General features: G+C 40.0%; 1 protein-coding gene across 1 annotated transcript; it reads right to left on the minus strand.

Moving 5' to 3' along the window:
* Window positions 1-6311: 6311 nt before the first annotated feature.
* On the minus strand, window positions 6312-9410 carry LOC105441642 (tigger transposable element-derived protein 4). The gene has a single exon (XM_011672961.2). The coding sequence runs from the start codon at window positions 9186-9188 to the stop codon at window positions 7650-7652; it is 1539 nt and encodes a 512-aa protein (XP_011671263.2). The 5' UTR covers window positions 9189-9410; the 3' UTR covers window positions 6312-7649.
* Window positions 9411-12642: the final 3232 nt, after the last annotated feature.

Here is a 12642-nt window from a genome sequence, read left to right on the forward strand (position 1 = left end):
CTTATACACACCCTACTATTCCCAAATAAAAATTTAAAAAACCACACCCCCCCCCCCCAAAAAAAAAAAAAAAAGTTATGCCTACTTTTCTCCCTACATGAGCCCCAAGACATAATGTATATCAACAATATATTTACACATGCTCCGTTAAGAGAGGTGATACCAATAAAGGGGAAATGAAAGCTAATCAATGACGGGCAAAGCACCTCAGTGCTGCTATCAAATGACCAGGTTCACATTATCATTTTAATTATCATCGATTTGCCTACTCTTCTCAAATACAAGGAGCCCCTAGAAACTGAAACAAGAACAGTTGCATGTATGCAAACTTCCCCAGGTCCATATCAAAACATATTACGCCTTTTGAAGACCTTTGAACAATAAGTGACTTGAGGCTACATTTACATCTCAGGTCTATTTTAATTATGTTCGATCGAATGACAGTGATCCTTTTATTCTTTCCCATCTCTCTTTCTTTCTTATTGCTATTATTTTCTTTGTCCTTCTTCGTGGCCCCACGCTTGCTTTATAATTAGAGAAGGAATATAGGATAAGTCAATGAGATGTTGACTTTACTTTCTAAAACAAAAATCATTAAATGATCTGCGGTTCATCCCTCAACAATCTTCTTGGCAATTTTCCCAACCATCATTCACACCCCTCGCAATCTTCATTTTGTAATGGTAAAAGTACACCGTTATTAATGAATATACCTTTGATGAATGAATTGTCTTGGGAGTTGGGAGGGGCAGTGTACGGTAAAATGTATTCCTATTGGTGCTAAATGCAGTGAAAGTGCCCCCTCAATGTTCAAGCAAATTCCTATATATATATATATATATATAGTTTGTTTGTTTTAACTTTTTTTGTTTTTTTGTTTAATTTATTATTCAATGTACTCGTTCAATTTACTTCGTTCTTTTTGTGTGTGTGTGTGGGGGGGGGGGTGGTTAATCTCTGGCAAATCAATAGACATGTACATGAGGTTCCGCCCTACAATAGTGCATTCCATAGACATTCTCCATCCCTTTGCAATGTTCTCCATACTGTTTAGGATTCTATTTTGCGTTTCCTGTTTTTGCAACACATTTTAATTTGTGACAAAATAATACTGCATACATAATCCCAAGGGTCTCTATAAGCCCATTGAGGGACTGACTGGCAACGATCAGTCAAATCGATTGAAAAGGACATACTGAGAATAGTTCAATCGTTTTGTTATATGTTCCTCTTCCGTGAACATGAGATCAATACAATGATAATGAAATATGCAGCGTGCATGTCATTAAGGTGACAAGCGGAACAATAGATGATGTTCTTTATTGGGATGATGCCTGAGGGCAATCACATCATTTTGTTTATTGTCAGTGGGCTACCCCTACTTCTCCCCAGGTCTGCTTCTCCCCACCCCTTTTCACCACTTATCCATAGATCTGTTGTCTTCTCTCTGACCCCCACCCCCTCTATATCTCTCTGTCTCTATCTCTCTCTCTCTCTCTCTCTCTCTCTCTCTCTCACTGTCTACATCACCCTTCCAATCACATTTTCTATTTCTACCGCTTTTCTTTCTTTCTCTGTCTTTCTCTGTCTCTCTCTGCCTCTCCCTCTATTCGAATTCCCCTTTTTCGGTCATATATTTTGAGTATAGTTCAAGAGGGAAAACAATTAAAGGTACTGTTCTGTAAACGTTAATGTCGCATTTCTGTCATTTTTATAGCAGCTTTTAATGGAACTTGTGACTAATCAAACGGTGGGGGGGGGGGGGGGGCTTTATTGCGTTCAGTGATTAGTCCCTGTCTCTACGGCAACATAGTTTGAAGTGGATTGACCTCCTAACTGATATTATTGATTTTTAAAAGCAATTTTAAAAGGAAAGTAAGACAATCCAGAATAGCTATTTTGAGTTTCATGGGAAAAGTTGCCTCGTAAAACCTATAGGAAGAATTACATTGCGTACTCCCTGGGTCTCTACAGTGCGTCCCGAAAAAAACTATACACTTTTGAAATGGCTGCCAAATAAAAAAAATATATGATTATGGGGGAAATTTTTTATATGTATGGAAAGCTCATAAGCTCAGCTTTCATATGACACCAAAAAGTTTGAAAATAATTCATGCTTGGGTGAGCACTGCACACTTTTGTAAAGGGTATGAAAATTAGGTTGCGCAGGAATTGGCCTTCCAATTTGTGAGAGGTAAATCCTTTGGAGCTTACGGAATTGAGGATGATATGACCAATTAATGATCAATTGTGATGAGTTTGGGTTTGCTGAGTGAAATTTGTGGTTTATGGAATTAACATTTTATGCATGAGTGAACAGGAATTGCATTTGTTATTACCGTATAGCAATGTAACGTTCCATGGTAGACTCAGTGGAGTGTTCATGGGAGTCAGGACGGGGTGATGGAACATGGTGCAGGGGAGGTGAAATGTAGGGTAGGACTTTGTTTGGTAGATGGGATAAGGGTCAAGAGGACATGTATGCCCCTCCCCCTCTCTTTCTCTCTCTCTCTCTCTCTCTCTCTCTCGCTCTCTCGCTCTCTCTCTCTCTCTGCCTTGGTGTGCTTGTGCATATCTTGACAATCCATTACATTCAGCTATCAATCACTTAATCAACAATGTACGGTATCAGTCAATCAATTAATCAATCAAGCATTCAATCACCATTCAGTATTTCAATCAATTTAATCATTCAATCATAATCAATCAATAACTCAGTCAATCACTTAATCTATCAACCAACCAACCAGTCATTTTAGCACTTGAGTTTCTGTAAATGGTAAATGGGTAACATGAAGAATAAGTAGTCAACATCTGTGATATTCCTCTTTTCAACAAACCGTATTTGAATAATCAATTTACATAATCCCCATTTGGTTATTAAGTAAATCAATAAGATGTTCAACTAATCTTACAATAACTGAAATGTGGGGTGAAGGTTTTTATTCAAAGTCACAGTTTATAAGATGGAAATTACAACATGTACCATCACCCCATCCTGACTCACATGAACACACCACTGAGTCTACCAGAGAAAGTTACAATGCTAAAATAAAAAATGAAATTTCTGTTCACTCATGCATAAAATTTTGGTTTTATAAACCATGTAATTCACTCAGCAAATCATGAATGTATCATATCACCCTCGATTTTGTAAGCACCAAAGGAGTTACCTCTCACAGATTGGAACGCTAATTCCTGCGCAACCTAATTTTCATACCCTTTATAAAAGTGAGCAGTGCTCACCCAAGCATGAATTATTTTCGGACTTTTTGGTGTCATATGAAAATTGAGTTTATGAGCTTTCCATACATATAAAACTTTTCCCCAGGATCATATATTTTTATTCAGCAGCCATTTCAAAATTGTATAGTTTTTTTTGGGACGCACTGTATAGAGGGCGGCAGTCCAAACGAACATTTTGAGCACAGCGAGTTTACTTATACCACACTAAAATGAAAAAACCGAACCCCTATATTTAGCTGCATTTTACATTAATGTGTAAAACTACATAAAGCGTAAAATTATTGACAAGGAAAATAAACATTGATTTGAATTCTCGTATACAAAGGAAATAAATATTCCCATACGTCTTGAACAGACCAATGATAATAAATGTGATTTATCTTTCTACTGAATCGACAACAAATTCAAAAATCTGTAAAAAAAAAAAAAAAAACTAGGGCAAAAAGCAAAAAACAACATCAGACAAACAAACGTACAATCCAGCAAACAAACAAAACAATAAATAATGTAAACTAACGGGAGCAATGGTGTATCCAGAATAGACAGGTGGAGGCAGGAGAAGATTTGGGCCAATGGCACCCGGGACATCCCCCGGCTTCCGGATTGCCAAAATATTCCCCATTCCGACCCACCCCCCCCCCCCCCCAACCTCGGGCATTTTAAACGCTTTTAACCCACAAAGAGACTTACATCAAATATTCCACCTTTCCTCTGACTGTTGTTCTTAAGATGTTTCCTCCACGACTTCCACACGGGGGCTGCCAATCGGTGAAGTTCGTCTTTCGGTAGATGGTTGATGTCGGAAACTTTCGAACCAAGATGGCGACGGCGTGGAGGAGAGGGAGAAGGAGGAACGCTCGTTGTGTTTTCCTCCTTGTAGAGCGCGGTCTGAACTGGAGTCGACATCTTATGAGGGTAATTCCAGTTCTTTCGAAAAACTGACGGCCGTGAAAACACAAATAATATAGAAGTAGGTGCAATGAACGGCAAATCAAACTTAAAAAAGAGAACTTTTATACTAATAATATTCATGATTATTTAAGAACGCATTTAAAAGTAATGTAAACAGTGAAAAAGGGGCGACATTTTAGTAAAATCTTTGAAAAGAAAAGAAGAAACAAATAGGGAGAAAAAAAACGAAATCCAGGGGGGGGTGGATCCGCTGATGGGGAATGTTCGTTTTATTATTTTGCTGGAAGCTTGGGATTCATCGAAAAACTGATGCAGTTGAAATAATGCATCATACAGTCCAAAGAGCAACTTCCCAGACGGTCAATATTTTAACAAATTAGACAATATCAATGGAAAAGGGGAAGGTAGGGACCAAAATTACCTATGGTTTTAGTTTACTTGATATTAGAATTGAAATCATGCAGAGCCAGTCGTGATGATGGAAGTTGGTTAAAACATTGAAGGGGGCATTAAAAATGCCTTTCCACGCTCCTTTCCCCTCTCCCTCTCTCTTTCTTTCTCTCTCTCTATCCCTCTTTCTTTTTTTCTTTCTTTCTCTCTTTCCCTCTCTATCTCTCCTCCCCCTCTCTTTCTTCTTCTTCTCTCTCTCTCTCTCTCTCTCTGTCTCTCTCTCTCTCTCTGTATGCATGTACGATGGTACACACTTGAAGCATGCTTTATTCATTAACTATGCCCGCCCTACTTCAGTAATATTTTTGGACTCACGTTAACATCAATATCAAATTTTAAAGAACAACCACAATACACTCAACACATTGAATATATAAAAACCTTTTTTCTTACCCACCCTTTCTCTTTTTCTTTAATTATTTTTCATGTTTGACACTTTCCATTCATCAATGTGTCATTTTATATTCATTTTAATTTTTCATTTTTGTTGTTGTGTTATTATGACCACTACTACTTAATTTGCACATGTTTTTTATTTTATAATTACTAATCACAAGTAGATTTTTGTTTATTCGTTTGTTTCTGTTTTATTGTTTGGCTTGGACCCCTTTGGAAAACCTTTAGCTGACAACGGCAATCAAACGCATCAGTGAAGAATAAATAAATCAAATCAAATGATATCTCCCTATCAACCCATTTCTTTCTTTCTTTCTCTCCCTTTCCTTCCATTTCGCCTCTCTTGTTTGTATTTCTCTCTGTCATTAATAGGGACTTTTAGATTTGGACGTCGAGAACGTGGACTGCGACGTGTGGCATCCTTTTCTCGTCGTGCAAATCTAAAAGTCCCTAATGATGAGGACACGTGTGTGTCCCCGAGGCCTTATCCCTGTAGTGGTATTTTTACATCACTGTAGAATATTGCTATTTTTCAGTCTGATACAAACCTTGTTTCCGTATCACTCTTTTTCTCTGGCTTCCATGCTGATGAAACGGTCGATGGCTCCGGGTGTTTTTGTCCTCGGGAAAGCCATTATGAACACCATCTCTGTCATGAATGTCTTCCTCATGCCTATCTCGTTCTTCCTCATGGAGGTCATCCAAACTCTGCGGCGACGACATGGCCTTTGTGTGTTTCCAGACTCCAATTTTCACTGATCTGTTCACATTTGGCTGATCGGACTTATTAAGTGGAAAACTACTCTACCTGGCAAACGCTGTAGATTGTCTAAGCTCTTACAATAGTGTTCACTGGATATACGTGATATTCTAATCAAGAGTATACGTCTGGGTCTGGCAGAGAATGAGAGGGTGATATATTCAGCTGATCCTCTCTAGGCCTACTTTGCATCAGACATCATTGAACTTTATTTCGTTTAGCTAGCGCAGCTTGAATGGTCCTCATTTTGATGCGCGCCAATAAAATATTGGCTAAGCTGTACGCGTTCGCGCAGTATAGCGCAGTCTACGCGCTAAAGAGGGGTGCAAAGTTACCCCCCTCTCATATCATTCAAGCTTACCCATTTGGCCGACCGCTCCAAACTCTCCCTCTCTCTCTCTCTCTCTCTCTCTCTCATCATCTTTAATGCTCTCACTCTCCCTTCTCTCTCTCTCTCTCTCCCTCTCTTTCCCTCCCAGCCCCCCCCCCCCCCGTTTACATAATTTTGGACTTTGAAGATAAGATGAATACTCTCAGAGCTGTGTCATCTTTTGGGGCTCTTGACCCTTGGGTTGCAGATATCTTTTATTTTCTTTCAACTTTGCCATGGAAGTTTTTAAATGTTTACTGTCCTTGATTGGTGTGCACTCGATCACATTTTTCGTACTCCGGCTCATCCCTCTACTTTTCTCTACCCATCCCCATTATCTTCTCTTTGTTTTTCCACCTCTCTCCTCTCTCATTCCAACAGCCTACTCCCTCTCCCCGTCCCTTCGCTTTGTTATTTCACTCTCCATCACCCGCCCCCTTTCTCTCTCTCTCTCTCTCTCTCTCTCTCTGTATATCTGTCTCTGTCTCTCTCTCATTATCGTCCTGTAGTTTCCCCCAGATAATTCATTTTGTTCATTATCATAGCTAAGGGCAAGTGGTCTGAAATTATGCTGTTCGGTTTAAGAAAAAAAAATCAAAAATCAAAATGAGAATAGCTTTTAAGAGGGAATTTTGAACTTGGAAACGTACATTCTTATATAAAAGAGCACTTCACATTTGAACAAAAACGTCATTATTAAGTTCAGTTTAATACAACAGTAAAGGAGTTACGTGAAATTTCAATGCAGAAAGTTAAGTATAAGAACAGAGACTGTTATAGAACACTTATTGGTGGGAAAGATTTTGCCTTTTGGAGGCATACGAGTTGTTTTACACTTTACTCTGAAATTCTTGTCTGACCAAGAAGTTAGCTGAACTGAGTGGTATATGTGGGTGGTACTTTAATTTAGTAATGGTGCATTTAAGTTTTTTAAATAAATATTGACGCTCTTACACATATCTGAATAAGAGAATCTTCAATGACAATATTCGAAGCGATTATAATCAAATATATATAAACGAGAGAAATTACCAACCGATAATCGAATACGGTAACAACAGGCAACTTATAAAACTGATCATGGACCCGAATAGAAGGTGATTGAGGTACAATGGAGGAGCTGAATTCTGTAAAAGAAGACTCAAGCACAATTTCGAAATCATTTCTAACAATCACCAAATAAAAGTAACTGGATACCACATTTTAGGGGTTCTAAGTTACACAAAAAGTATAATGACTTGTATACTAAAGGTATGCCATATTCGGTTTTCAAAATGGGCGGACCTCCCCGTCACCGGTATTAACACTCCATTCAATTTCCATGAAGAGTTTTTTTCAACACATTGTACAACAAAACATGTTCCAGAAATGTCATTGACCAAGCATTGAAATAAGTCCAGTTTCCTTTTTGAAAATGACACAGGTGGTCTCTGAAACTTAATGGGGGGGGGGGGGGATGGATAATATAAATTATACAGACGAAACAAATCACACAGACATAATAATTAATCTCAATCAATTAACATTTTCTTGAGTGCCTGATACGTGGACTTGGGAATAAACCTTGTCCTCGATCTCCTTGACGAAGGGAAGCAGATGGTTCATGGCATTCTCCTGAACGAACCGACGTAGATGGTCCAGCATTTTGATCTTATGTTCGCTTGTGAGTATACCTTTCTCTTCCACCGAGTCTGAATCATCCGAAACATGTTCATTCCCATCCAGAAGATCTAGGCTTTTCTTAGCAACTGATAAAAGATCTAAATCCGAGAGCTCTCCTTCTATTTCTAAGTCATCATCTAGGCTGATGAATTCATCGAATTCCTGCAACGTCATGTTATCTGGTATGAGGATATTGGTGAAGATATCCTCTAGACATGCTAGAGTGTCATCGTCAGGTTCGCTCTTCATGAAGCTTGCCTTTGCGAAGCAAGCAAGGATGTTCTCTGTTGCAACCGCACTCCAAGAGTCCTTGATGAGATACAGTGCATCCAACAAAGTCAAGGAACCAGCAACATCTAGGGCATGTTTGCATTCATCGGCATCAAGAGCAGCGTTTATCCTACAGCATAATCTGCTTCGGTATTGTGCCTTCCAGATCTTTGTCACACCAACCTCCATCGGCCAAAGGACACTTGGCTTGTGTTGTGGAAGTAACTTCAGCATGATGTTAGTTAGTTGAATATCCTGAGGATTGTGGCTAGGACAGTCGTAAACGAACAAACAGATGTGGCGATTTGCATCTCTAAGCTCCAAGTCCCATTGTTGCAGCCATTCCTGAAAGATATCTCTCGTCATCCATGAATTTGTTGCTGCGGTGTATGAAACAGGTAGACGTCCACCGTCCTTGGGGAACGACTTGGACTTCTTTGTTTCACCAATAGCCAAAAGGGGAAGTTTTTCCGTTCCATCTATGTTGGTGCATAACATAACAGTTATTCGTTCATTGGCTCCTTTGCCTCCGGGGAGTTCAGAACCTTTTCTGCAGCGGCCGTTATCCGGATATCCTCTGAAGTATAGAGCAGTCCCACAGGCACTGAAGATATTGCTAGGCGAATACCTTGACATAATTTCCATCATTTCATCTTTCTCCAAGGAACAGGAATTGGAATTCATGGATTCCGTCTGATGCTTTTCACTATGTCCCTTTCGGAAGGAGATATCATGACGCAGTTTCCATCGCTCTAGCCATCCTCCGCTTGGGATGAAATCTCTTCCTTTGGCCGCAGCTAATTCGGTAGCCTTGGCCTTCACCATCGGTCCTGACAGTCGTTCACCTCGTGCAACTTTCTGTAGATACCAGACATGGAGGGCTTGACTGACAACCTGTTCCTTACACGTTCGCCGTCGCATGTCGCGCTTCCTCTGCCCTCCTAATCCAAGTTCATACAGGGCGAAGATACGGTCCTTGGATTTAACAAGTCGGTATACCTGAGATTTGGAAACCCCGAACTTCTTCACGACACTCTTTGATGTTGCTCCTCGCGAAAGGCATTGTAGAAGTTCGACTTTCTTAGGCAAAGTTAGTTCAACGCGATTTATAGGTGTTGCCATAATGATAACGTGTTATGCGATATTATAAAACGTTGATAATGGTGCAATATGAGACTTTGACGTGCCCTGCAGGTTCAGTATTATGCCCGTATTATGCAGATAAAACATTTTATACTGGTGGCTATAATTAATACCCTTGCACACTTTTACAGGCGGCGCTCGTTAATGTATGTCAAATACTGTACATAACATACACCTGATAGTACGTACACGGGAGTTCTTGTCTGCTTTAGCCGATCCGCACTGCACTGTACAGTTCGTGTGTATATTTGTGTGTGTCGATGAATGGTATAGAGAACCCACATGGAATTTATAATGCACTCTCTGTGCGGATTCAGCTTGTACATTGCGTGCACAATGTGTTATGAACGACTTGTCTGGCTCTCAGGCTGATTTTAGGGAGTTCCCCCCCCCCCCTACACATCCCTCTCACTACTTGCATCTATTCAGAGCCATAAGTGCGTTTTTACTACTATATATTCTGGCTCTCAAATAAAAACGTATTTTACAAGCCTTCAGTTTACGAATTAATACAATAATTAATAATAATTATGTGAGCCCTTTAACAATAGGCTTATAAAGGCTATACAGACCACGGAAAATGTTGTAAAGAGATAAATCTACTTTCATACCAACTTTCAAGACTCTACCCTTGATAGGCTATGCACAGCCTGAGACCGACTAATTTGGTCAAGGGCGACCGAGCGACTTCCAAAGTCGGGGGGGGGGGGGCACCAACAAAAATAGGCACTTTCTGGGGGGGGGGGAATATAAAAACTCAAAGCGCAAATATACAATTTTTGTTTAGACATAGATATATACCCAATACATTGATTTCTATATTTCTTTCTTTTTATACATCATACTTTGCCGTTGAATGTGATCGTCTGGATATTCATTTGCGAGCGAGCGAAGATTAATGAAGTCTCAGTGCAAAAAATTACATCTTATAAAGAGGAAAAAACAATCCTGATGGGGTTCCACATTCTCATAACGGAAGACTGAAAAGACTTTTAATAAGTATCATCTATAAATGCGAGCAAGCGTAGAGAGCGAACTGTGGGGGAAATTGTTCTTAGTCCCTTTAAATACAGGACCAAGTTTAATGATTAGAGGAAAAGGGGACCCTTATCAAAAGGGATTAGACAATAAAAGAAACGGAGCACATGTCAAAGTAGAAAGGGTAGTTATAGATAAAAATGGGGCACTCATTACACCTGAAAAGAGGCACTTACCAGGAATGAAAAAGGCACTTATGGGACTTGGGTATTTGTCGACGGATAGAGCCATTTATAAGGGGTAAAAAGAGACATTTTTTAAAAGGGGATAGGTCCCTTTTTAGAAAGGAAAGGGGGGCTACGTATTCTTGATAAAAGGGAAATTAACAGAGGTGAAAAGGGGCACTTATCGCTTCTGAAAAGGAGCACTGACCAGATATGAGAAGGGGCATTTATGGGAATAAAAAAGGGGACTTATAATAGGAAAATGTGCATTAATTTGTTGACAGAAAAGGGGCATCGATCAGATTTTAATAGGGGCCTTTATCGGCGGTGAAAGGGGGCTTTTATGAGGGGGAGTGGCTCTAATTAAAAAGAAAAAGAGGCACATGTTAAAATTAAACGGGAGACTTATCAGAGATTAAAAGGGGCATTCATGAGAATGAAAAGGGGCACGTGTAAAAAAAAAAAGGCACTCGTCAGAGGTGAAAGGGGGAAGAAGCACTTTTACATAGTAACAGGGGTACTTTTTATATGTAAAAAGGGGCACATTTGGGCTACTGTATAAAGCGAGGGACATTGTACCTGCCCTTCTCCTGCCCCCTCCTTCCCCGGGAGGGCCGCCTCTGAATTCTGTCACTGAAGTGTGTTGATCGGAAAATAAATCCACTTTATAGAAACTGCAAAGATTTCCCCAAAATAATGTGTTTGAAGAGAAAATAATATTGATAAAATATGACATAATTTGCCGCGGGGTTTTCTGTTGTACGCAAAAAACCGCAATTTTGTTAATTCTTTCATCAATATCCGACTGAACGAAAAGGAAAAAGAAAAAAAAAGTGAAATGCGTAGACATTCTCAAAAAGAATAAAACATCGATTATACCAAATACAACAACAACACAACCTGTCCTGACACACACCATCTGGGTATACTGAGGGGGGGGGGGGGGGGAAGCAATACCTCCATTATTACAAGCCCGGACATGTCATGTTACTATAGGAATTGTGCCCTCTTTTACATTAATATTATTTTGTGCCCTTATAATTCACAATCGCATGGTATACCTAACTGCTGAGACAGGGGCATTTTCAACCTTTTAATTTGCAATGCTTTAAACTCCATACCATTTTGACACTCTTGTCGGAATGCCAACGCAATAGTTGTATATATGAGGATCTTGGATCTTGGATTATTTTCCTCCTAAATACGCCGAAGAAGAGTTTTGACTGGAGGTGGGGGAGGGTGGATGATTACATTTTGGAAAAAAGTTCTTTAGTAACTGCATTTTTAAATGAGAGTGGGGAGGTTTGGTCGATGGTTGCTCGTTGTAGGTTATTCCATGTCTTTACAGTCCTTGGGAAATGTGAGTTGGCATAGACGTCCGAGTTGGTGTGGCGAATTTCAAATTGGTTGGAGTGTCCTCGTCTAAGTCTGTCTGGCTTATAGGGTTGGTGTGAGATTGGTAGTCGATGTCGAGTTGTCCCTTGATCATTTTGAAGAGGCAGGTAAGACGGTGTGCTTCCCTTCTGTCTTTAAGAGATCCCCAGTTGAGTTGGTTAAGTAGCTTGGTAACGCTGGTGTCCCATCCATAATTATTGGTGACAAAACGTGCACCCTGACGTTGAACTTTCTCGACAGCATAGGTGTTTTTGGCTGTATAAGGGTCCCATGCTGCAGTGGCGTAGTCAAGGTGTGGACGTACAAGAGTAAGATACAACTTTTCTTTAACATTAGATGAGCAGTGATGGAAGTTGCGTCTTAGGAAGTTAAGGACCCTTGAGGCTTTGCCGGTTGCATAATGAGTCTGGCTATTCCAGCGTAGCCAGGTCTTTCTGGATATTGATGCCAAGGTATCGGGTCTGGTTCGTTTCCTCCAGGGTAACATCAAGGATTTTGTAGGATTTAGTACCCGGTGTTCTATTTCTTGAAACACGCATGGTTTTGCATTTAGAGGGATTGAAATGCATGCCCCAAGTCTTGGACCACTGGACCATAGTATCTAGAGGAGGTTGTAGAGAGCTGAGTGCCGAAAGGTGCCCACTTTACTCAGACCAAAATGTGCTCTATTCGGCTCCATTGCCATAATGCGCCCTTGTCCGGTAAATGGAATATCTATAGCTAGGCCTATTATGTAAACGTGCCTTTTCAAGATGCCTAACCAAACTATTGAGTCAATATGCATCTTATTATGTCTTTTACAAAATGCCATTTCAGCAGTCACTCTCAAAATTTAA

Source organism: Strongylocentrotus purpuratus, unplaced genomic scaffold, assembly GCF_000002235.5.
Source record: "Strongylocentrotus purpuratus isolate Spur 01 unplaced genomic scaffold, Spur_5.0 spur5_scaffold_6, whole genome shotgun sequence".
In the NCBI taxonomy this organism is placed as follows: Eukaryota; Metazoa; Echinodermata; class Echinoidea; order Camarodonta; family Strongylocentrotidae; genus Strongylocentrotus; species Strongylocentrotus purpuratus.